The 26,566-nt window shown below is 41.6% G+C and overlaps 1 protein-coding gene and 1 long non-coding RNA gene across 2 annotated transcripts in view; one reads left to right on the top strand and one right to left on the bottom strand.

Annotated features, from left to right (window-relative positions):
• Nucleotides 1-26,504, bottom strand: part of LOC119025637 — a 34,617-nt gene extending 8,113 nt beyond the window's left edge. Inside the window, exons 1-3 of the long non-coding RNA XR_005076871.1 lie at nucleotides 26,411-26,504; nucleotides 23,875-23,959; nucleotides 16,870-16,974 (exon numbers count right to left, since the gene is read on the bottom strand). This is a non-coding gene — a long non-coding RNA (uncharacterized LOC119025637). The remainder of the gene's footprint in view (nucleotides 1-16,869; nucleotides 16,975-23,874; nucleotides 23,960-26,410) is intronic.
• On the top strand, nucleotides 14,544-24,637 carry egfl6 (EGF-like-domain, multiple 6). Its single transcript, XM_037109376.1, has 13 exons — nucleotides 14,544-14,949; nucleotides 16,897-17,006; nucleotides 17,324-17,416; nucleotides 17,638-17,757; nucleotides 17,918-18,037; nucleotides 19,192-19,326; nucleotides 19,413-19,535; nucleotides 19,989-20,051; nucleotides 20,683-20,934; nucleotides 23,353-23,427; nucleotides 23,518-23,613; nucleotides 23,699-23,961; nucleotides 24,087-24,637. The coding sequence occupies exons 1-13, from the start codon at nucleotides 14,876-14,878 to the stop codon at nucleotides 24,192-24,194; spliced, it is 1,632 nt and encodes a 543-aa protein (XP_036965271.1). The 5' UTR covers nucleotides 14,544-14,875; the 3' UTR covers nucleotides 24,195-24,637.
• Nucleotides 26,505-26,566: the final 62 nt, after the last annotated feature.

The following is a 26,566-nucleotide window of genomic DNA, read 5'->3' as shown; positions in this document are numbered from 1 at the left end:
GTTTATTGACACTAAAACATGCTTGCGACTGTTCTTCCTTGTAAATGTGCAACAGGAAAAGCAGAATTCACAGTGGAGGGTCTCCGTCATAGTCACAGTCACAGTCACAGAGTTTATCAAACACACATCATCATGTATTCATGAAAATATTATTGAAGGTGAAAAAATCTATCCCTGTATTTAAGTTTTACTCCATTTTCACCGTTAATCATGGGTGTGGTAAGAAGCTGGAGCCGGGACAAATATGTCCATTCATCTGTGTGGGGAGTTTCAGCGTCTTTATGTTCTCGCTTCAGAGCGCACCCGGGGAAGGGACAATTCATCTTTGTCTTCTTTATCATAGCCACGGTGGGAAAAAGCAGTGCAGCTATTGTGTGATAGGTAGACACAAAAGCTGAGGGTGTGAGCCGGCCAATCCAGTGACACACCATAATGGTTGCTATGTGTGACAAAGAAACTCCCAGAAACGTGCCTTGTGCTATACTTGAGATTTGTGGCAGAGGGGAGATATTTACAATCCGAGCACTTTGCAGAGATACAGAAATATTTATCTCGTGCTGATTTTAATGAGAATCGCTGGAAAATCTTTGAGGCCGTTTAAAATCTAAGATGGCCATTTGGAACCTGATTAGAAGAGCAAACACAAAGGCAGAGTAGCCAGACCTGTTTCCAATTCTCTGAGGGCTGTTAACCTTTACTCAGAGAAGTGAAAAGTAAATACCTACGAAGTTGAGAATGCACCTTTGCATTAATGGTGTTGGTCCTGCGAGAATTACGTGACAAGGGAGGCAGCCAAACCTGACTTAAAGTGGCAACGGACAAGTTTACTTGTTTTATTACATTTCCAAGTGGCCTTAGTGTTGTCTCTGCTATTGAAAAGACGACTGATGCATTTCTGTTGCGAATAACAAGAACAAAGGACAAAACACGAGTTCATTCAATCATTTGCTCTATAATATATCTGAAATGGATCGACAGGTAAACTTGCTTTTATTGAGTGACGCATGTAAAAAATTGCAGATGGTTTCATTATGCTACATCCATTACATTGTGCAAACAGCATTTACTTCATAATGATGCGGAACACTTGAAAAGCATGTAACAACATGTGTGAGACAGACAAACTGAAGTGAAAAAGAGGAAAGAGTTCAATTAGTGAAACTATGTGCTGGTGAGTAGCCAGGACTTTAGAAACACTGAGGTCAAGAGTCGAAATTCCTCTGTAGCACACCTACCTGAAATATTTAAGTAGTCCTAAAACAAGCTCAAAAATGAAGATAATAATTTAAAAAACCTTTGTATTCCACTGTCCTTTATCTTCCTTGTGTAGTAAATGTTCTATTTTTTTTCTACACTGTGACATCAGACAGACCTCAACAGCCAAAGCACAGTTACCAGTTAGTCACACAAAGACAACGTATTCCAAGAAGAAAGAGCTGGCTCCTTCTTTGCCTTGCTGCAGTTGACTTTTTGCAGTCTGATTAGCTGGGCAGATGTGGCCCGAGTGCTGCGACAGAGACGCAGCATAGAGTGATTCAATGTGACATGTGCATGCAAACTCTCAGCTGCAAGAGTCACTCTGGTGAGCTCACCAGCTCACCAGCTGTGAGGCTGGCAACCCAAATGCCCCCTTTTCAGCACGACAGGCTCATGTACAGTGTGTGTATGTATGAGCAGGAAGAAGTCACGGTGTTGCTATGCTCTACTTGTAGACTGGCCTACATCCGTTTTACTACCTGCACGTCTGTCTACTTCCTGTCGACTCCAAAGTACCATCTCTGGTATCATTACTCTCATCTCCGACCTTAGCGATCACAGGGCTTTTGTCATCCTTATGTAGTTACTTCATTTTCAGAGTTAGTTTTGAATCCATACGTTGTTACGGTATTGTTTTTTCTCAGAATACAGTTAGCAACGTTAGCCACTGACTCAGTGTAGCACTACTGCTAGGACTGATTTCATAGCTTAGCTAACGTTAGGTTACAACAGCTGTTTATGCGTGGCTAACTCAGCTAACAAGCTATGGATATTCATACAGAGTACCAGAGTAAGCTAGGTTTTAAAAGTGAAGTAACTAACTGAAGAATGAAAAAGCATTGTGATCACTAAGGTTGACCAAGGTAATGCTGCTGTACAGCTGAGAGGAAGTAAACAGTATTTGTCATGCTAAATTGTGCAAGTTGGAATAACTTCAGAGCTACAACATGAAACAAATTGAGATTTTGAGCTGGTACACGATAACAGTGATCATGTGTAACGAAGAGACAGGAAGTGAGAGGAGTAAATGTGAAGTGAGATGCCAGTGTGCATGTGTTTGAAGGGAGAGACAGTGCGGTGGTAATCATGTGATGTTAGAGCTGGAAGTGAGTGTTTTAGGTCGTTGTGCAGAAACAATTTGGAGAAGGAGCAGATACTCAGAGACATGCTGCCTTAAAGTGAAACTCTAGCTAAAAAGCAACTGAAGCTTTATTTGCGATTGAATATGAGTCAGACCTTCATGTAAAAGCACAATTACGACGAAAGAGGCAATTTTAAGATTTATCATAGTTTTGTTTTTGGGCAAGCTAATTTTCAATAGGGTGCAGAGGGACTTTTATGCTAGCATCAAAATCACTTTTTTTTAAAACACCAAGAAGGCTCAACACAACATGAAACTTTGCTCGTAGTATCACCAGGGTCTCTACACATGAACACGAGCATTGAGAACATTGTTTGTGTACACACAATTTACTAAAAAGAAGGTTTTTGGACTACTCAAGTTTGCAGTAGCACCTCTGGCGCACCGCCTTCATGGCAGACAAAAAGCGTCAATCTCCGAGTGCGACCTTACAAGCAGGAGAGTAATGGTGGACCGCTCCTCAAGCCTGCCTGTTAGGTCGCACTCGGAGTTCAACACTTTTTGTCTGCCATGACGGCCGCGCGCCGGAGAGGCAGCTACTAATGTAAGTTGTCCAAAAACCTTCTTTTTATAAAATAATATAATGGGGCGGTTGTAGATCAGCGGGTAGAACAGGTCAACTAGTGATTGGAAGGTCCTTGATTTCAGGGCTGAGCTGCATGTCGAAGTGTCCTTGAGCAAGATACTGAACCCTACATTGCTCATCAGTGAGGGCCCTGCGATGAGCTGGCGACTTGTCCAGGGAGTACCCTGCCCTCGCCCTGAGACAAGGCTGGGATTGGCTCCAGCAGCAACACCCTGCGACCCCATGGAAAGGGATAAGCGGTTACGGACAATGACATGACATAATAATATAATATATAAAATAGCATTTTTGACGCTAGCGTATAAGTGCCACATGCACTCCCATTGAAAATTAGCTTGCCCAAAAACGAAACTACGGTAAATCTTTCGTGGTAATTATGCTTTTACACGAAGGTTTGACTCATATACATTCACAAATAAAGCCTTGGTTGCTTTTTGGCGAGAGTTTCACTTTAAAGCTGGCAGCTGGGTGAAGCATCTGACATCTGCTACCAAGAATGACAAAAGACATTTAGAGGGAAGGTGACTCTTGAGATGAGCTTTCAAGTCATATTCATCAGCGGAGTGACTGATTCGTGTTAAGATAAGTTCAAAACTATAAAAATCTGTCCTATGATAAATCTGCATAATGAATATCCTTGTCTTGACATTAGCCCAAGCTGAGAGAAATGCTTGAAAGGTAGAACTCAAAAAATGCTAACACTGATGTGCATATGCAGTAATTTCAGGCTTTGTCCTTCTGTCACAGGTGCTGAGTAAATGGTCCCTTGATCTGGCAGGGTGGGCCACACAGCATCATATACATGAATGAACGTCCTCTGGAGGGACATCCAGTTATTAAGTAAATAGGCAGATGAATTTTATGGCTTTTATCTTGTGCAGCTGTATCCTCTGTAGAGTCTTTTTTGATCGACCCTTTGCTCACCGCATTACTTTAGGTGGATGATACTTCGTCACAGTCACAGTCACAGTCACAACTTTTAGTCAGAGGTTAAGTTTTTTCCTCTTCAGGAAGTGTCTCTGTCTGTCCAGTAGTGTAGACTAAAGTTGAGTTTGAAGCAGTGACAAGAACATCATACGTTAAGTCTGACCCTTGCAGTGTCTCATAAAAACAACCCTCGAGTTTTGTTATTCGCTGTCATATACTGTCTTAGTAATCACATGACAGGCTTCTGCCAGTATTTCCCATGAATAATGGGACAAGGCTTTGATACATCCTTCTTGTGATTGTTGTTATTGGTCACAAAGAACCAAAGCTCTGCTAATGATGTTGCCCTGCAGTTAAGACCATGTGTACACATCATCATACCAGGGAAGGAAAATGCTCTTGACAAATCCTCAGAACTCGTCAGTGTGTCAACCTCTCCTCCTCCCACTTGCGCAGTCACATTGATGTTTCTCTAACTTGCAGTGCGGCGCTCTAGACTGCTTATTACACTGTCTGCACAGGATTATCTGCCTGCCGAGATGTTGTGGAAGACAGTTTTGAGCTCTTAGAATGTGCAAGGTAAAGGTTTTGTAAGAATGTACATTAGGCCCCACCCCGTAATGCACAGCTGAACCAGGACAGAACAGCAAATTGGACAAATGGAATATAGTACTAGGGTGGTTTACTTCTAAGGTTTGGCTCCTGGCAACCCGGGACTGTATCAGCAAGGATAGCTTACCGAGCTAAAGGCAGTAAAATTATATTTAGTAGCAGTTGGCGTTTACTTCAGCAACAAAGCTACCAGCATCTGTCTACCAGGAAAATCCATACATCCCGTCAGTACTGTGAGTGGCACCCAAATAACTGAATAAAGTTACAAAGTTGTGTTTTTGTATAAATTATAAAGTGTTTTTGTTTGTTTGTTTGTTTTTTTGTGCAGTAATCCATGAAGTCCAGTCACAAGAAACACACGCCTCAAGCATCGTTCCTCCATTAATACATGTGCAGGATGAGTCATCATCATTTTAAATGTGTTTCCAGGAAGTTACAAACTCTAAAATACCACTAAGAGTTCTTAGTAATACCTGGTAATACGTTGGGCCTGATACTGATTAGGTGAGATATGGTGCAAGATGTATCTAAAAAAGAAAAAGTGATTTTGACTTGATGGGAGCTTTAAGATGGCAATAAAAACAGATTATTATCACACCTTAGTACACCAATCTTGTCATAATGTGTCCATATCTGGTAAATTTCCTTCACATCGCAGCAATTTACAGAGTTTCTGAATGATACATGAGCATGTTTGCGAGAGCTCTGAACGCAGAAGTTTCATAGGTGTGTAACAGGATGTGGTTGAAAAGCTGCAGAGCCATACAGTAGAAGCAGAACTAACAAATGAACTGTACCGGAGGCATGGCAGCATATACAGCCCGAAATACTGTTCAACTAAAACCAAAGATTTTGCTGATCTGATTCCTCAGTGCTGAATTTGAAATGGCAGGTCAGGAAAAGGAACTTGTTCATCATGTTACTCATAAAGTGAACTGATGATGCAGATTAGTGTCATCAGATCAAACAAAGATGCCTTTTAAATAAGTTTCATCAGAACAAACAAAGACGCTTGTATATAAGTTTCCTCAGTGCTTTGCAACACCTCTGTATTCTCTTTAAATAAGCCCCATGTAAATAAAGAAGTGTTTGCAGAGACTCTTATGTAACTTACAAAGATGTCGACGGTGTTACTTTGTTTGCTGGGATTTTACACTGCTTGTCATATGATCATCAGTATGAGCCGTCTGAAATGTCAGCAGAGGTAAAGAACACTGTGTACCAGTTGCACAATGTACAGAACAGCATGATTAATGTGTAGCAGCGCCCATTGTACTTCTGAAACAGTGGTGCAGGAGTCGATTTGTGTAATTTGAGAACTTGTGACGTATTTTAGGCAACGTGTATGAGTATGTGTTTGGCATGTTTTTTTGTTTGTTTTTGTGTTGTGCAAGCATGTGCACTTCTGCTGTTATTCAGTAGTATGCACAATGGTCTGGAGCAAAGTTAACTGAAAGTAGACACAAAACCTGGACTGAGACAGCTTGATGAAAACCGTCTGAGGAATGTGCTTAGCTATCACTGCTCCAGTATAGGCCTGGCCATGTACAGCATGTATCCTTTGCTAACGCCTGCAGCCATGTTTTCGTTTGTGATATCTTCATAAAGGCAGGCAAACTCCTGTTACATCTGATGTGTTCTGCGTTGGTTCAGTGTTTGCAGTCGTCTAGAAAGCTTGTTGTGAAACAAGACGACTAAAGCTATGGCATTTATATTTGGTCTGAGAATGGTTTGATCTCCCCTTAATTAATGTGGATAAGCACTTGGAGATTGTGTGTGTGCACGTGTGTGTGTATGTGTGTGTGCCTGTGTGCGTGAACAGCTCAAAGTGGGCCTGAGGAAGCCAAATAGACAAAGCCTGTTTCTGTTTTTTGAGCTGTAACTTCCGACTTCTGCTATTTCTGACATTTTCTCTCTTCCTTTTGCGGCAGGCTGTTTCTGCTTCATGCTGTGCACCGCTAGAGGAACATGTAGGTGTCACATACAAGACTAGTCCTGTCTGCTCACATCTGACACATTATGCAAACATGCATTACGCTGAAAAGCATGTTTAAGTTCACTCAAAAAAATGCTGAAATACTGCCTTCCCTGGAATACAATGAAACTAGATGGGACTCAGCTTCTGGCGCACAATTGCAACATAAATTTATATTTCAGAATCTTCTCAGAAATTAGGACCCGGTTACTCAGGATAATCCACAGACCTTGTTGTGAACAGTTTCATGTAGGGATTATTTTCTTTCTCCCAAACTACACCCATCAACTGTATGACTGCACAGGAGGAAGTGTGCTTCTGCTCACTGGCTAGTTTATAAAACAACTAAGGTATCTTGCAGTACAGCTTAGCATGAGCCTCGCTAACGTGAGTAGATGCATGCTGACTTCTGTGCACCCTTATGGTGTAGTTTGGGCAAAAGAGGTCACATCTAGTTCCATTACATTTGACAGTATCATGACTTTTCTCCTTCCTGTCTTTGTCTTTTTCCTCCATTGTATTTCTCGTCGCCTACACCAATATAATCTAAACAGATAAATAGCACTACATGTAACACAAAATATGTATATTTGATTTTGGGGTGAACTGTCCCTTTAAGTTACATAATGGTGTATGTAAACAACACCAAAACATACAATCTGCTCATACCTTACAGCTTACTAATATATTGTATAGAAAACCACAGTTCATTATTAGAGTCTTTGTGTATCCCTGCAGCTAAAGCTACAAAGCTTATTCTAACAAGAAACAGGAAATTAAAGTCGCTTGTTTGTTTTCATTGTGCTGATGACCACATAAATCTATAATAACAGCAAAGACATGTATATTTCTGGAGCCTTTAACCCTTGCAATAGAGCAGGGACATAAAAACTCTTGTGCACTCACACGGTGAAGGTTAAAAGTGATACTGCAGCATGTCTTATCCTGTTAGGCATGCTCACCCCACTAAGGTGATGTGTAGAATGTACATAGTGTGTAATTATACCCAGCATGAACATCCCGATTTAGGAAGAATAAAGGGAAGTTTTAAACTCTGACCCTTGGGGTCTTACCACTTTAAAAAAAAAGGTTAAATGGCAAATTGAACCCCCTGCGGACATCAAAGAGCGATGCAAACAGTATAAAACTGTATCACTGTGCAAGAGGCTTCATAATCACAATAACATGTTCCTTAATTATAGCTTTAGTTGTAGCAGCGTGGAAAAGTTTGTTTTGTATTACGCTGACAGAATGTACAAGGCCTGTGACGGTTCCCAGCCTTTACCTACAATCTCCTGGTATGTGTAGCATGAGGAGAACGCAGCAAACATAAAGGTTAAAGCAGGACGGAGCATTAATTAGGTATAATAAGTGATTCTGTAGAAAGATAGTTGGTGGTTGAGTCTCATTCCCATGTGTTCAAATGCCAAGGCTTTGAGTTGGTCAGTCGTGCCATCACCAACCCAAATCGCTGGTATTTCAAGGAGACCTTTTATACTTTTTTGCCTTTCCCTCAGGTCACACTGCTCCTGGAACACCTTTAATTCTCTGTGACTTTGTGACATCACACTACATCACTATGTCACATGTTTGCATAAACTGTGACTGGCAACTAGTTTGGAACATAAAAATGGATTTAGCAAAGTTGCTATATTGTTGTTGGCGATGCTGGTTCATACATGCGTGAGCTGACCAATGAGATCAGACTCGGTATTCAGGATGGAGAATTAAAGAAAGAGGAGCTAAAACAAAAAGCATTTCAGAAAGAGGAAAGAGCTGCAGCACTAGACAGTATGAGAAACCCAATGTGTTTTTCGAGCACTAAAGCATGTAAACCTATTCTAGTAGTAACACAAAATAAAACTATGAACCTGAAAATGAGCACAATACGTCTCCTTTGAAAATCATCTATAAAGACAGTTAACAAAACAGGCTGTTTGAAAGGCACATGGATTTAAATCTAGTCATGTGGAAGGTGCGTGCACTGGAGAAGTTCCCTGTCAACTAACCACAGATTTGAAGAAACGGAAGTCAACAAACATACTGAAACATCTATAGACATGTTATGCATACAGAGTTTGTGATGGTGTGTGAGGTCTGGTCAGGATCCACTAAGGAGAATGAATCATCAGTCAGACTATTGAAAAGTCAGCATTATTGCATCAGACAATGGTTGATCTGCTCCTCTAATACAGGAAGACTGTGGTACAACTCAAGCACAGCAACGGGTGTAGTTCAGTGAAGCAATATCATCAGCAGCTCTGCAGCAGCAGCAGCGGGAGCAGAGTGGGCATCATGGGAGCTTTGCTGTGACTGTGACAGATTTAATAGGCCACTGTAATGTCTCTGACCAGCCAAGCCCATTAATAAATAACGGCGGGCCACACATCAACCCTCTCGAGATGTCTGGTGCTTCCCCATCAAGCCACCCTCACAGCATGGCACGACCGTGTCTGCTGCCGCTGCTATATTATTAATGTGAGGAGAGCGGGGAGGCTTCCAGCTGAGGCCAAAGCCTGCGTTTAAACCTGTCACACCCGTCACATTAAGGGGTGAAAGTGTCTGTGTGATCTCAGCCTGAATCCCCCAAGGTACAACTCTCTGGTTGCATTGGGTTCAACCTCACTTAGCAGCAGCCTGTCATTGTGTTATGCGTGGCCAGCAGATGTTCCAGGAGGAGCACCTGGACCCGTGACTCCAAATTACAGGAGGTTTCTTTTGGGTCAAGGAAAGGACAAAAGCGCAAAAATGAACCTTGAAGTAACAGAGGTGAGGCTTCTTTGGACACCTAACATGAAACATAAAAATATCAGAATGTTACCTTGTATAAAAGTAGATTCTGTAGAAGACTCCAGATGTGTTTGATTGTGAATGACAGATAGATATTCCATTTAGAGTAAAAAAAGATTTCTCAAGGTCACATCTGTCATTGCATGGGGAAGTCACAGCTCCCCGGGCTCTGTTACACAGATTTTCTAAAAAGTATTTCACAATTGATCGAGTAACTGTAATGGAACAGAAAATGTCTTATTTTGGAGACAGAAACTTTGAAGCAAGAGGGCTACTTTTTGTCTGACATGTTTAAATAGGAGGGCACCAATAATAGGCTTTTAGACTCAACTGTTAGAAAAACATCTTTAAGATGAGATAGCAGTGTTTGAATGTTTCTGATGAGCAGTGGCCCATTTTCACTGCAGTCAGTGTTCTCTGCAGAGCATTCATTGCTCATTTCGTCTCCCACTCAGGGCAGGATGTGGTTGTGTACACACATCACTTTCAAAATAACTTCTCAACAGCCATGTCTCTCCTTTTATAGTAAAAGCCTTGCTCAGTGTGCCAAGGGCCTCGATGAGGGCCTCTGAGTGAATGACTATGTGTGCCTGCGTAGGGGCCACTGACTTCTTTAAAGAGTGGCATGCATGTTGCAGCTGGGTGGAAGGGGTGGGGGTTAAAATGGAGTCTGCTAATCCAAGTATCAGATGTATTATCCGATTATAACTTTATCGACTTGTGTCTGCAAGCCTGGAGTCGATTGAAATGAGAGGAGAGTATTGGCCTGAGTGCATGCCAGGAAGTGGGGAGGCATACTTCCTGAAGCAGCTTCAACAAAGTGCTGCGCGACTTGCAGCCAGTTTAAAAATGTAACGGAGAACGAAACGAAGGTCAATACAAGAAAAAATGGGACTTGATTCTAAATTTAAAACAAACTGTAAATAAAACATGATAAATCAAACCCTTTACCGTTCAGAACCCTGCTGCAAAAAACAGCACAAACAAGCACAGACAAGCACTGACAAGCGCTGGTGCTGGTTTTTTTTTTTTTCCAGCAGTGAACTGCATCTTAATAGGTACAGGAAACAGCAGAGTAAAACACTCACACATCAATAACAACCTCTCTTTATAATGTGTCTGAAACTGTAGTCTCACTCAGAGCACAAAGAAGTCTGTGCTGACAGACAGGGATGTCCGCTAAGAGAAAAAAAAAAAAAGACAAAGCACACTAGAAAATTCCACTCACAAACAGTTTTCTGGTTTTCAGGTTTCTGTTCAGGTCTTTGTAGCCAACAAACCACAAGCCGAACCTGCCAAGCTTAAATGCATCTGTGTTCCAGGTGACAAAGCAGCTAAGCATGTAGCAGCAACATATGGCCCCTTTTGTCTACTTCCAGGCTCTTTACATGTCTTGGCAAGAGCTAATCTATGTTGCCCTCTCCTGGAAGAAACAAGAATTGAAGATAAGTAACGAGTCAGAAACTTATCTCTGTTGTCCCTGGAGTGATAGTTGGGGTCTTGGGGCTGAATGAGGGGCTTATCACGAGTCAGCATATTACCTGTAGTAGATAATCGTCAGCTCTCGCCTTGTGTGGAGAAGCAGCATGTAGCAAAGGAACGAGAGCACTGTACTGGTAAACAGCCCCAACAGCAAGATGTCTTGTAGCCAACTAAATGAAGGCACACCTAAAAGAAATTAACATCTGTTTAAGTGTACACTATATAAATAAAAGTCCATATTCCTATGCACAAGTGCAGCTGTGCCTGACCCGCGCTGTATAACTAGGATGTCTGATGGCAGCGTAAAAGCACCAAAAATGTTTAAAATATAGTGTACACCTAAAATGATTTATATTCTTTATACGTTTTTTTTTGTGGCTAAAATATGTCTTGCTGTCGGTGTTAAGTGCTGCTTCTCCACACAGGGGGAAAGCAGACAGTCATCTACCACAGATGACGAGGGACAAGCACCCCATACAACCCCACATCAAAAGACCTGAACTATCACTTTAAGACATGATTTATTTACACTAGGTGCAAATGAAACGCTAAATCATAACTACAGAAACATAACACAGTAAATATACGTGTAGTGTTACAAGTTAACTATTTTCCCCAGCTGCCACAGCGTCCGCTGACAGTGTTGTCACCTTGTGAATCTGTGTGTGTGTGTGTCTGTGTTTGCGTCATATGGCATAGTCTTGGAGACACAAATTACAGCAGGATCAAACACAGTTTTGATTATTTTGTATTTGACATGACTGTCTCTCTGTCAGACTATCTCTCTGGACAGAATTTTGTCAGTGCAATAGCATCACAAGTGTGCAAGACACGGTCATTAAACTTCACATTTGTGTGGTTGAGATCAAAATGACTGCTGAGTTTGAAGTTGGGAGTGGTCCACCTGATGAGCACTGGGTAATCTGAGTAAACTCTGCAGTCTTTAAGTAAAGTGGCTGCTTTGAAAATTAGATCATTAACACATCTCCACCCCCTTGTGATTTTGTGGGACAGTATACAGCTGTATGAACTGTATCACACATATATAGTTGGTGTTAAGATTAAAGTTAGTGGTGCAGTGTGACCGCATGTCATTAGATTAACTGTTGATGAACAAAGTACTAAATATTAATTTCAAGCTGCTTCAGATAATTTGGGGTTATTTTAATGTATTATGTTTGTTTATTTTCGGTCAAAAACTATTATCTTAAGTGACTATTTGTCTAGGACTTTACAAGAAGGAAACTTTCTGCTGAATTCCGGTTCCAAATTTTCATTGTGGCTCACCATTGGTCTCAAATGCCAGGGCTTCCTCCCTGACAGAAGATGGTGCTGTTGTAGTGAGAATAATGGCTCCAGCAGGTTCACCAGACACTGACAGCAGCACAGCCTGACATAGCAGCACCAGGGAAACAGCTCTGATAGTACACATGGCCCACATGCTTGAGATGTCAGTCATATAGACTCAGGTTGCAGACTAGAAATGGGACACATAGGAAAGTAAGTGCGTATATTTGTGTGTGTTATTATATAGCACAAGAACTCCTCCCAAGATAGCATCAAATGTAGTACGATAAAAAAGGAGTATGTGATGAAAGAACATAGTTGCTACATAATGTCATGTACAGAGCGATATGCGAACAATTGCTTTATTGTTTAAAGCAGTATCGCAGATCGGAGCCTGACACTGTACAGAAAACAACACAGCAGGTCATTGTTTTGGAAGAATGCGGTTCTTATTTCATTGCCTAGATTACATTCTGTCACGTTTCATAAATTTCACTGTGAACCAAAATAAAGCGCTGTCTGAATTCAGAGTATTGAATAACGTTGCTTCAGGGTCCTGCTATTGTGCATGCTGGCCCACTGTCATGACTCACTGGGACGCTTAGATACAGCAGAGCCTAAATTTATGTTTTAAGTAACACCTGTGTTTCTCCTGCTATGACAAGTTCAGATGGCTGCAGTGGAAAAGGCCTGTACAAGTCAGCTAGATCTAAAGGTTCTCCTCTCAAAGCACTGAAGCGTTATTCATATTCAGCTCTTAAAGCAGACAATCATCCGACCAGGCTTATCCACCACACTTGCAGTTAAAGAAAACATTGCTTTGGTTTCCGATGTCACATGTTCAAAACACCTTTCAATTAGTTCCAAACACCTCTCAATTATACTGTATTTGACTAAAACATAACAACTAGGTGGTCCTTGTGGACAAACCACTTGGAACCAGTAAAACTACTTGGATTATGGTCATGACAACTAAACTATTCAGTTAAGCTCCTGACAGACTTCATACTATCGTGCTAATTGCCGCTTTCCACAACAACCCCTGCTATGCAGCAGTGCTACAACCACTCCTTTCTTCTCAGCGATGGAACTTGTACCTCCTTAGCATCCTCCCGGATAAGCACTGAGAAACTGCTACATGCGGATTCACCAATATGAGTTCAGGATCATCTTAATTGTTGTTGTGTATCTCCACAGCTCAGACTCAGGTCCATGCCTTACTGATCTGATGTGGCACAGCAACTCAAATGTGTATTATATTTCAATAATCGGGTGCAACAACTCGGAATGTCCGGACTCGATCTGCTTTGACCTCACGCTGTATAAACAAAATGAAATATAACCAACATTTAGCGGGCTTTTGTAAAGTTTGTGCTTCCCGACATGAGTAATGAATGTCTGGCAAAATAATCACAGACTTGTACAGTAACCTCAACTACAGTGTTTAACTGCAGACTTCCTTCTCATCTGAAAGCCGTTTCCATTGCAGTTTGCAAATCATTTTGCAGTCCATAAAACATTTCTGGAGCTTCACAGCGGTGCGGCATTTTCCTAAATAACCGAAGCAGATGGAGAAATGTAAAGAAAAAAATGCAAAATGGCTCCACACAGCATGTTCAGCGTAATCCATGCATTATGAAGCCATGACATTCTCAGTACTTCCAGAGACTTTGACCGAGCCGGACGAGCTCTATGGAGCAATTTTATGTTTTTATAGTTTTTTTTTTTTTTTTGCAGCTGCTTCAGTTGTTTAGCAGCCTGCTGCAACACTGTGAAGCTCCAGAAATTATATGTGGACTACGAAATCTCACCGGACTTTCTAACTGCACAAGTGTCAGTAATGACTTAATTTACATACGTGGGTGAACTTTTCCTTTGAGCCCTCTTGAACAATGCGGCAGTGGGCAGACATGCAAGCTGTCAATGTGTAAATTATATTAAGTGAAAGTGCAAAAATGACCTCTGTCATACTGCACAAACATGAGCGCTCCCATAACATCGCTTGTCCGTTTGCAAGGGTACAGAGGACCAGGACCAGATGTTGGAGCTGACTTTGAAAGCGTGAAAACTCATTAAAAGTTTTTTACGGCTGAACTTGGAGTTAGCATGTGTGAGAGAGCAAAGCTTTATGTTCTACCTGTGAGAAAGACATCAAAGCGCACCGGAGCTGCTAATGACAGGCCATAGCATGTCTGAGTTCCACAATTAACTGATACACCTAATTACCCCCCTCCCCCAAGAAAATACAACACGGGCTCACCATCAAGCGACTAATGCACGTAAAGCTCATGTTATCTCAGAATAGACTCAAAATAAGATCAATAGGCTACACGGCATTTGACATCAACAAGATGATTTTTCCTTCTTCCGGCGAGTGATCCGCAGGAGGACCTCCATGTGGTCTTGTATAGGGTTTCAGTGGAGAGAGGAGCACCACTAAACATAATCCCCACCCCCTGTACAAACCCACTCCTACCTCCCAAAGTCGCAACCTACCCCTCACCGTTCACCGTGTGTCACTTAAGCGTCCGGAATCTCAGAGAAGAAGGAGAAGAGCAAGCAAGATTGTGGGACGTAGAGTATAAGTGAAAAGAGTGAGAGAGAGAGAGAGATTTGTTTTTTCTTCCCTGAAGGAGATTCTGACTTTGTGCTCTGAAATTACATGAAATCCGGTGCGCTTTGTGAAACTAAGACTCGTTCCCGTCTAAGCACTTTAATGAGCGTATAAGCCCCCAGGAGGAATAGTCGAAGCTCTCAGTAAACCAAAGTCAGCCCCCCCGTGGGAAACAAAGCTCTCCGGCTGCTCGCAGTCACAGACATGCAGCCGTTCACCTTTGTCGGTGCTCTTTTTCTCCTGCTCCACGTCTCCTCTGGGATCACAGAAGCTCATAGGTAAGTCAATGAACTATGCAGCAACAGAGTGTCTGATGTCATGCTGTTTCTACCCTTAAAGGTGCACTGTGTCGTTTTGGGGAACACATTGTTGATCAGAAGATAAGGATCTTTATTGATCTTTACTGATTTTTATGCCGAAACAAACTCAACAAACTCTCTTTGTTTTCATGACTGATTAAATTGAATAAACAAACTGACCTTAAAGGACAACACAATTTCATACTGTATTGCTTTGTTTATATGCGGCGGACCCTGCCACGTTTCTAGCTTCAAACAGTGTGGGGACCTTATTATCCTCTGAGAACAGCTTCTAACCAGTTATGGAAACCATGAAAATTACTGAGTTTGTATTATTAACTCATTCATATTGTAAATATTACATTTCTGAGTTTAAATTTCCCCTGCCCCTTTAAACCTGCAACAGGTGTAAAATTTACTTGAATATTTGATTAGATAAGGACTTAAAAGACCTTTCAGGATCATGTCAGATTGATTTCTATGAATTACAAGGTTTACATTGAACTGCAAAAAACTATAAATTTCAATTTTGATTAATCTGATGATTTTTTTGTTCTTGATTGATTAATTAGTTGTTTGGTCGATAAACTGTCAGAAAATCACAAACAGTGTTTCCCAAAGCCCAAGATGGCGTCTTCAAATTTCTTGTTTTGTCCAAAGCCCCATAATATTCAGTTTGCTTTCATAGGAGTAACAAAACCAAAAATATTCACATTTAAGAGGATGGAATCAAAGATTTTGTTTTTTTCTTTAAATAAACAACTGAAACCAATTAGCAGCTGTAGATAGCAACGATTAAATACACTTGCACCAGTAAAAAACCCCAAAGTGTCACTTACAGCATTGGCAAATATACAATTTGGCCCACTTCCCATAGCCAAAAAAAGGTATTACTGCCATCTTAACTTCTGGTTCCTCTTTACGCTTCCATTTCGAGAGGAGCTTAATAAGTAACTCAAACCCCCCCTTAATTTACCCGGAATTATGTGCTTTAAATCTTTACTGGAAAAACTGTTGTTTTAAGATGTGCTGTGATGCTGCCCCTGCCGGCACAGGACTGTGAGAGCGATGACAGTGTGTCAGCTAAATGTGGCACAGCAACTGTTAATAAGTGAAGAGCACCTGTCACACTTAGGAGCCCCTCTCCTGTGGGCTATTCTGGTTGATTTCAATCAAGTCTCAGATTCCTTCAGTCCCGCTGGAGCCGAAGCTGCTTATAGGACGGCAAAACATCTGGGATATCAGAGTTTGGCACCGAGCTTAAATGTAGGCATAATGATGCTGAAAGCTAAAAAGTCGGATTGTCATGTGGCTTTACATATTCGCTAAGTCAAACATCGCATCTTAATTGAATTTACAGGTTAAAAATACACTCATGCAATACAATCTATATGTGCAGCAGGTTATTTTAAAATGCAATGCTGACTCGCTGGGAATAACTTTACAGTAAATTCTCATCTGCTGCCAGAAATTGGTGTCAGGGGAAGATCAAGGTGGCGTAGAAAAAAAAAGGGAGGACATATGGTTGTGCAGAAGGTATCAATGTGCAACGCAGGAAGTGTCTGATTAGTGTGTTTTTCCCCATCTGTAGCCTACATCCTGTCAGCTGGCTGCTGCTCCACAGGGAGCCCCGCTTTTATCACTGAGCAAGCCTGTGAGGAGACACTTTATTTAGGTTGTTTGTTTTTCTTAAGTGCCATTGGCACCAAGATTAGAAGAAAAAAAAAACGGATGGCTGAGAATCTGCAATATGGCGAGCTTAGAGAACTTGTCATTAGTGCTTCATTGTGGATATTGACATAAGATTAAGCTTAAAGGCCAAATTTGCTGTCTGATGTTCCATGTGTTTACCAGGGTGGGCTATAAAGTTTGCTAAGACAGTGAAATTACACATCTTACCTTTTCCTCCTCCTCTTTCTTTCTAAGAAGGCACTACCGACAAGTCCTTACTGGAAACCAAGCAGGTGTGTGTCGCTATGGCAGGAGGCTGGAGTGCTGCTACGGCTGGAAGAAAAACAACAAAGGACAGTGTGAGGGTGAGATGGATTCAGAATCTGATTTATCACATACATGCTAAATATTCATATCGATAGGCGACTTCTCCAATTTACACATAAAGCTTTTTGAATGAGTAACTTGTATATTTTTAGCAAGAGAATCTAAATTTACTGCCACAGTGCACAACATCCCGACCACTGTTATTCTTTTCATGAAAGGTATTTTCCTAACCCAGAGAATGTGGGGAAAATAATAGTCTAGATCTACGTAAAAGAAACTTGTGGTTTGACTATAATCCACTCGCCAACCACTGATATTTCTGGTGGTATTTTCCCCTTCCTAAATGTTTTACCAGCTCAGTGTGAGCACGACTGCAAGCACGGAGAGTGTGTTGGCCCCAACAAATGCAAGTGTTTCCCAGGATACACCGGAAAGACGTGCAGTCAAGGTGGGTATCTGGGGGTCGGGGGAAGAGGGTCTGGAAAACGTGGGTCGAACTGGGCACAAGTTGATTGCATTTGCAGCTGATAACTTGCATTGAGAGCTAATTTTAGACGTGTTTTACTCTATGCAGATCTTTATCTCTGGTGTTTACATAAGAGCATTCAAGCATTTGCATTCTCAGGTTTTAGCAGAGAACGTGTTTGAAAAACTGACTCTTGTTTCTAGATCTGAATGAGTGCGGCCTGAAGCCTCGTCCCTGTGAGCACCGCTGCATGAACAGCTATGGAAGCTACAAGTGTTACTGTCTCAACGGCTACACCTTAATGCCTGATGGATCTTGCGCCAGTGAGTCATATCATTTATGCATACCCTAAGCGGAAACACAAAGAAAATCAAAGTTGCCAAGTTTGCACTTAGATGTACTTATATTTCATTTATCATTTCATTCCACTTCCACGTTCATTTAAATGTCAAACGTGTTTTTTTTTTGTGTTATTGCATGAAGATTCCAGGACATGCTCTCTTGCTCACTGTCAGTACGGCTGCGAGGAAGTTCAGGGGGAGATTCGCTGCCTCTGCCCATCGGCGGGGTTGCAACTTGCGCAGGATGAGAGGACGTGTGTAGGTGAGCAACCACACTCATGCTGTCGCAGATTATGAATACAGAGATTGAATGTTTTTTGGGCATAGAGAGCCAAGCGAGGAAACAAATGTCAGGTATGACTGACGATTAGAGACAGGCCAAAGCAAGAGTGAAAAATCAGACGGAGCAATAACTTTTCTCTAAACAAGGAGCACAAAGTGAAAAAAAAACGATTGTCTTTGGCTGGTTTCCGTCTGGACTGGAAGTTTTTGCACAGTGGAACAATTCTGCAATCATTGTATTATGTGGCTTCTGCATGCTTGGTTTGTAAATCAGATGGATGCAATTAAGTTATATTTCTTCCAAAAGTGCCTGAGCTCTGACAGAGCCGGTCCGACACACAGGTCACTGACGGGCGAAGGAATGTAAAGGAAAAAGAAGAAGTAATATTATAGTTCTGGAGCATTACTATTCAGGATTACTATGGCATCCAACACACTCAACAACAGACACACAGCAGGACTACACTGCATGACAGGATGTACTGTACTGTAACAGACAAAGAATGAGCCCTTAGGAAACAAAAGCGTATCAACTGTATCTATCATGAAAGCATCAAGTACTACAGTACAAATAAATTATATGAGTGGCAATCAAAAGAGCTGCTGATGAGTCCTTGTGAATGAATCAGGAAAACTTCTCAGAAAAAAGTCTCTCAGCCTGAGGTAAGAAGCTCCTCTGTGGTCTGGTGGTACATTGTAACACTAAAACCCTTTATCTGTCATCACCGTATTACAGTTAATCATACATAGCCACAATTAGATACATGACCTCATCACTAAGCATCCTGCAAACAGCTGAGTTTAAAAAAGAAATAGAGTATTACAATGATGTTGCATCTTTTTTTTGTGCTCACTTTCATAACAAATGCATTTGCCAGTGAGACCATCCCTAGATACGATGTAGTGGAAACACTACTTTTGTCCACAAGGGATGCCACAATTAACAAAAATGGTGTTCCTTGTGTCTGCTGTAACAGTTTTCATGGGGTTGCATATCTTGGTTATTTTAAGGGGTATTGCCTCAGCAGCAAGGTGTTATACTTCGTACAAATAAGCTTAACCTAAACCCTCATCCAAACTTCATGAATATTAAGTCACAGGCCCTTAAATGTTTCCTGTTTCCTTTCCCTTCAGATATTAATGAATGTGTAACTGGGAAGAACCTCTGCCCGTACAACAGACAATGTGTGAACACCTTCGGCAGCTACTACTGCAAGTGCCAGGAGGGCTACGATCTGAAATATGTCGACGGCAAATATGACTGTGTAGGTAAGGTATACTCTTTTATTACGAGGAAATACATTTGTGGATCAGTTCTGCTCCTCGAGGTACAAATAGGCTTCTTCCAATTCCAGACCATGATGAGTGTGCAACTGGCACCAACAAGTGCAGCCACCACGCTGACTGTCTGAACACTCGAGGATCCTACAAGTGCAGGTGCAAGTCTGGCTTCAGAGGCAATGGCTTTGAATGCTCTGGTGAGATCCAAGAACTGCCACACAGAATTATGAATTCAGAGGTCAGGGATGCCTTTTGATTTGTGATAAAACTTCTCAAAAGAGATGTTTTAAATCCTTATGTCTTGGGCCATTCCTAGATGAGAACAGTCAGTCAGATAGGTCAAGAGACGTTTTACGGCCACATATTTCATTTTGACTTTTTAAACTTCAGCAAACAACAGTCCTGCCAAGGCTGGTTTCCTGCTTTAAGACTCCACTAATCTTTACAGATGTTAGCGAGAGAGCTACAGATTGAAAACACACCTGTGAAAATATGACATTGTACGGTAGCCAGCCATCTGAGAAATAAGGAGAAAGGCAGGTTGTGTTGTACTCTTTGAACTGGGCCCAGATAGTAACAGGTGAAGTCTCATGTAGCCAGATGACATAAAGAGAATAGGTTTAAATGAAGATGCCTTTATTTTTCTGTAGTCAAGCCGTTTTATCAGAGGTCATGGGATGGAGACAAAGGCAGTGCAGATGATTTCCTCAATGGTGAGACTGTGTGAAATCCAAGACCCTGCATCCGCTGTGCACTCCCTGCAATGCAACCCCATTCACGCCCTCCTCCCGCGTACTTTTAAGAAACAAACTCTTTGCTTTGCTTGTGACTGGAAATGTTGTATGTTCACACAGCTTGATGTGACACCTGGAATCCTCAGCATGACCCTTTGCATTAGGGGTGGGCGATCTGACACTTTTAGACCATGATTGATTGTGAAGAAAGCGGTATTTAATGTCCTTTTATGCCTGTTACCAAACTTCACATACCCTTAATGAGTAGCAGATCCATGCTACGTGAACAAACCAAGAACAATGTAGATGTAGAGAAAAGAAAATTGAGAAAAAAAGGCAGCAATTCAGATGATGGACTGGGTTATAACTTTGTGGCCAGATCGCCCACCCCTGCTTTATAAAGTGAATGTATGCGATAAAAATGTCTCACTTAATGTTTGTGCAATGAATGTCACCGACGTCCTTCATCTGCATGGAGTAGAACGACAACAACAGCTGCAAAGTACATGAGTACGAGCAACAAACGCATCTGAAACCTGGTGAAATACTGCATCTGCCACTCATGATTGCGCTTCCACATGTCTGATCTGGTTCCTCTTCCTGCCCACAGCCATCCCAGACTCCCCAGTGAGGCCCGTGATTCTGGGAGGCAAGCTGGACAATGAGGAGATCAAAAATGTTATTCCCGAACCAGTCGCGACACCGCCCCCTAGGCTCCACCAGCAGCCTTTTGACTATGATGGAGAGGTCTACATTGGCACCCAGACTGACCAGAGACCGGAGGATGAATTTCCAGAGGAAGAAGAGGAGGAGGAGGAGGAAGAGGAAGACAACGGGCTCAATCCAAGGGGAGATGTTTTCAGTAAGCGTCGTTTCTTTTTTTTTTTCTTTTGGCTCCCTCGCAGTATTTCTGTCGCTGTCGTTCTGGGTGGTCCACAATGTATTAACCATGCGCAGACTAAACAAACTGAGTATGTAACTACAGCGATTCTGCTTGTGTGTCTACACGGCATCTGAATACAATTATCGATTTCTACGGTAGGCAGCTGAACTAAGTAGGAATTAGCAAGTCATGTCTTAGACCAGAGAGAAAAGAAGCTTGTTGCTTCATGTCCCCTGTCGACCTCAGGCTCCTCAAAGACCTCTGTAACTCTTCTTGGGAGGATTCTCATTGGACTTAAATATGACTCTGGTGAACAACATGTTGAGACGCATTGAATCTGATATACAGATATGTCCCAGTTATGCTGATTAACAGGGCTGCAACAAATGATTATCCTCTTAGTCAATCAATCAGTTGATTACTTTTTCAATTAATTGATAAGTTGTTGGGTTTCTAAAGTGTTGTTCAATGTTTGAAAAAGCCAAAGATGACGTCCTCAATCCTCAAAGATATTTAATTTACTGTCACAGTGGTGTCAAGATGCCACAATCCAAGCTGGATTCAGAAATTATTACCCTCTTTCTTTAAAAAAAAATACTTAAACCAGTTAACTGATTAGTAAAATCTGTGATTAATATAATCGATCAATTGTGACAGCTCTACTGACATTTCCATCCACATGGAACCCCAAGTGCTATTATTGTCACACTCTCTTCTCCTTTTGCATTTTGAAAAATATGGTTAAGATCAACTCTAAGACAGTATTTTTTAAAACTCTTTAGTCATAATAGTCCACTGGCTCAACCAAAGGGAATGTATGAAGATCAATTATATTTCCATCTATTTATCACGAGACATGATGTCATCCACACCTGAGTTATGTGTGTACATTTTGTCAAAAAATTCAGAAAGTGTCATCAGATAAACAGTGATGAGTGGGCAGTGTGGTCATGCAGTGGTATGCACTTCACTGAGAAACCCCATAAATGAGTAAATGAGACCTTTCACCGCTAATCTTGCCTTTATGGAAACATCTGAGTCAGTGTAGGAACTCCAATAGCAAGAGGAGACAGGCCCTGAGACATCCATCACCTCCAAGGAGGAATGTTACTCTGTTGGCATGTGAGAGCCCAAGGACACAACCCGTCCTGGGCCTATTTCCCATCTCCTGGGAGGAGGGTGAGAAGCCTCCAAGCCTTTTATTATGTTTTCCCCAAAACAGCTGTTGTGCAAACAGACTTGACTCCTAGTAAGAAGGTCTGTCATCAGCACTCTCGACCTTTCTAACACTAGCCCGCTCTGGTGGAGCAGGTTCAATAACCCCAGCTGCTGCAAGAGCTTTAAAATACTTCGGGGGGGTTGTATCCTAAAGTTGTAGATCCATCTGAAGACAAGAGTGACAGCAGGGCAGGTCTGCACCTGTTAGTTAAAAGGCCCTTTCTGACTTTTGTTTCATCCTGGAAAATCTCTCGGGTGCATAATTTTTAGGATCCCATAGTTTCACAGGAAATTATAGGCAAAATGTTCATTGTTATTTTTATGAGGCAACATTTAAGTTGTGCATTTTATGAGATTTTGTAAAAGTTTCATTGTGATACAGTTTTGTCTGCTCTGCCTATTTTGCTAATTGTTGTGTTTAGCTGAAATATTACACACTCAGTTGCCTGGTAATTAGGTACACCTTGCTAAGACTTTCAAAATGAAATGCAACATTCCTGTAATAAATCTGTCTTTGAGACCGCACATTATAACTTGCATAAAGGCAGGATTTACTGCAGGACTGTTGTATTAGACTGCAATAGTTAAAGCTAGGTGAACCTAACAAACTGGCAAATGGTTGTATATTAAAGGAGACCTATGACGCTTTTTTGTTTTTTTCTTTTCCCTTAGTGTTTCATATGTTGTTGTGTATGTTAAAAATCCTCAAAATTAAGCTCCACTCCACAACAGAAAAAACTGCTCCTGAAACGCCTCATCTGGAATACCTGTGCCTTTGTGACATCACATAACATCTCAGAGTCACACATTTTGCACAATTAATGACTCATGGCTAGTTTGGCATGTAAGATTTGATTTAGCACAGCTGCTCTGTTGTTGTTAGCAGTTTAGGGTCAGGCATGTGTGTGCCAACCAATCAGCTGCGACTGGGTATACAGGACAAGAGTCCTTAAAGAGACAGGAGCTAAATCAGAGCATTTCTGACAGAGAGGGAATACAGAGCTGCAGAACTAGACAGTATGAGAAAACCGATGTGTTTTTTGTTCACATAAGTATGTAAACCTATGCTAGTAGTGACCCAAGATAAAATTATGAACCTGAAAATGGGCATAATATGTCTCCTTCAAGTTGAATATTCATGAATTCACACTGTTCTTTCCCCTTCATCTCTAAACACAGTATCAGAGGACTTTGAGTCAGTGTTTGGCCCATCCACAGAAGTCAAAGAAATCCAAATAAAACCAGTTCAGGAAGGTAATCAAATATCTGTTAATGTGCCATTCTTATATAATCACTGCCTATATGACTAATTTGCAAAATTGCTCCTATTGTTTTTCCCTCTAGAGTTCATTATGGATTGCAACTTTGATCAGGGAGCATGTGAGTGGGTCCAAGACAGGGCTGATGACATGGACTGGAGTGTAGCCTACCACGATGACGGTAACGGAATTATGAATCCTTGTTGTTGTTCTTACAAGTTATTTTGTTTCCTGCATTCACATATAAGTGCTACAAACTCCTTCAGGTGCTGAGTACTACATGACCATGAGTGGGCTCATAGGGGATCAGGACAACGTAGCAAAGTTGAAGTTGCTCCTCAGTGACCGGGCTCAGCAGGGCAGCTTCTGCCTGACCTTTGACTACCGTGTGGTGGGCCGTGATGTGGGAACTCTGAGGGTGCTGCTGGATAACAACGCTTACCCAGTATGGGAGCAGAGCCGGAGCAGGGACCAGGGCTGGCAGACGGAGCTCCTCACTGTGGCCTGGAAAGAGGAGGCCCCCGGATCTGTAAGTCATTATATCTTTTTATAACACATCCCTCTTACAGTATGTTTAAAACACAGCTCATCTCGTTCTCTCACTGCTGTGATCTACAACCTAAAGGAGAAACTGTCCCACTGAATGTCTTTCAGATTGTCTTTGAAGCTCAGCGTGGGAAAGGTGTTGGAGGAGAGATTGGGCTAGACAATGTTGTGCTGACCTCAGGGCCCTGTCAAGAGGATGTCGGCCCTGCCTTTTAAGAATCTCCGCCGCAGATTTAGCCTTTGAAAATCTGCTCTAACTGACACATGTCAAAGATTCCTGTTTCCTGTCCGTATTATGGTCCCTTCCCTGTGGCAGTGTTTTCTCATGACTTAGCCACAGGACGTCCACATAACCACACAGACAAACGGCCTCAAGGGAAGATTATGTACAATCAGTGCATGCATGTTTACTTCATCACCATGCTGCTACATCCTCTGTTGGGATTTTTAGATTCAGATCTCAGGAATACGTGGAAATGCTAACTTTGTCTGTTAGTTAGGTTAAACAGTATTGTGCTTAGTCCATTGTTGTGTATGTGATCGTGCAGTGCAGAGGTTACCTGAAAATAATCTATGACGTGTAATGTGAATTCTTAGGCGAATTATATCTGAAATTCAACGTTAGATAGACAACTTTTTTTGAAGGCTGGTTAGTTTAAAGTGCATATCTGCTGTACATTTTGCTTTCATATTATTCTGTACTATTTCATTAAATCTGTTTTTTTTTTCTAACTCTGTCTGACGTTCTTGCATACATGAGTGCGTTACCTTAATCATGTCATCCACTGTGGGTTTCTGCAGATATCTATCATCAACTGCACTATTCTAATAGAGGTAAATGCAGTGGTATCATGACCTAATGTAGTGTTACAGCTTGGGCAAAATCCAAGATGTAATGACAAAGGGGGTAATTTTAGGGAATTCAATCTGCTGACTGAAGAAAATAACACCACAAAAGAGCCAGACATTTGCCAGGGCTGGTGTCATATCACCAGAAATATCTGTGGTAGTTAATAATACCAGACTTGAATGAGAAAAGTATGCTGTCTTGATGATATACAGTGGGGTTTAAAAGTCAGAGACCACAAGTCAACATGCTTATATTTTGCATTTGTTATGAATGTAATGTAGTTTTTTTGGAACTTTGAAAAATGTCCACGCATTTCAGAATATCTTACTATTTGCTTTGTCCCCCTTTTGCTTTCCCGGGGCACATTTCTCCTGTTTTCCCTCCTGGGTTATGAGAATGTTTCACACAATGTTTCCCTCTTTTAGTTATCTTAATCTGCCATGGCACTGCACACTTATGCTAGAGGGTGGATTAATCTGTGTTGTTTTCTGAGAATGAAAAGCAGCATTCAAAAGTACTAGAATTAAAAATATCATACATAAAATGCTGTTGCATTTTCAACAGACTGCAGGGAAGACTCCACTTTGGATTTGAAAGCCTACCTATTAAGTATATTGATGACTCACGTTATCCCAGGATGATTTAATTGTGTTCCACAAAGTTTCTTGTGCTGCCACCAAGTACTTGGCTTTCTCCTCCTCAAGTACCCTCCTAACATTCAAGATTCAATGTTCAATGGAGTTGAGGTGAGGTGAGGAAAGACTCCTCGGTCTTCAAGTTCTTGAAAAGCCTTGAGGTGTGTTTGGGGGTCATCTTCTTCACAAAGGTACAAACTAGAGGGTATCATATGTCTGAACGATGGAAGGGTGGAGTCAATTCTGTGCAGGTATCCCAACTCCAGAGCAGGCAAAACACCCCCAGACTTTAATATTCCCACCACCATGTTTCCCTAAGGGTTTCAAACACTGAGGTATCATTCTCTCTCTCAAAAAATGACTTCTTTTTTAAGTCACCCACTGTGAAATGCTGGTATATCCTAGCCCACCTCAAGCATCTGGCCTAGTTTCCCCTCTTGGGATGTGGTTTAAAAAATGCTGCTCATCCTCTGAGATCACTACAGCACTGTCTTCTTTTGGCAGAACTGTAGCTAATTGGAGTCATGCGCTCTTTATTCAGCAAATTCTTTATCTGTGATGATGTTGCTTTTCTATCTCTTGGGGAACTAAGCTTCATCTACTGATGTTCTGGTGGCGAGGTCACTTTGGGTCTGCCTGATCGCGCTTCAAATGCAACCCATCCAGTTTCTGTAAAGCGCTGCAGCGCGTCACAGATTTGAAACCTTGAGTCTTGCCAAAGCCTCATTTGACTTCTAAAACTTTCACTTACTTTCTGAATCCTCAAACTTCCTGATTATTCCCAGGTTCATGGTAATATATTAGATATTTCAAATGTTGATGTTTGGACCCCACTGTAGATATCCATATGTAAAAGGGAAGAAGAGGACTGTATTTGTCTTGGAAAGAAGAGTCACTTACCCTTTTTGACAAAATGTTAGTTATGTGGTGCAAAATTAATGTCATACCTCCTGTTGAGACCTCTTGTGATAATGGAACAAGTAGCGAGCAGGTAATGTTACTATATAAAGTGTATTTTCGGTGAGGTCGACTGGATTTTTGCAGCAGATGAAAGTTAAATGTCGCTCCCTGGTGGCCGTGCGTGAACAATACAAATAATGCAG

This window comes from Acanthopagrus latus, chromosome 9 (genome assembly GCF_904848185.1).
Source record: "Acanthopagrus latus isolate v.2019 chromosome 9, fAcaLat1.1, whole genome shotgun sequence".
In the NCBI taxonomy this organism is placed as follows: Eukaryota; Metazoa; Chordata; class Actinopteri; order Spariformes; family Sparidae; genus Acanthopagrus; species Acanthopagrus latus.
The sequence above is the reverse complement of the archived record's forward strand: the minus strand, read 5'-3'. Positions and strand labels throughout refer to the sequence as shown.

Excerpts from the sequence above, each read along its gene's own strand:
- egfl6 (XM_037109376.1), top strand. The coding sequence starts at position 14,876 with ATGCAGCCGTTCACCTTTGTCGGTGCTCTTTTTCTCCTGCTCCACGTC. Across the intron at positions 17,007-17,323 it reads CAACAAAGGACAGTGTGAGG|CTCAGTGTGAGCACGACTGC; the intron begins GTGAGATGGATT and ends ATGTTTTACCAG. Across the intron at positions 23,614-23,698 it reads TGTAGCCTACCACGATGACG|GTGCTGAGTACTACATGACC; the intron begins GTAACGGAATTA and ends AAACTCCTTCAG.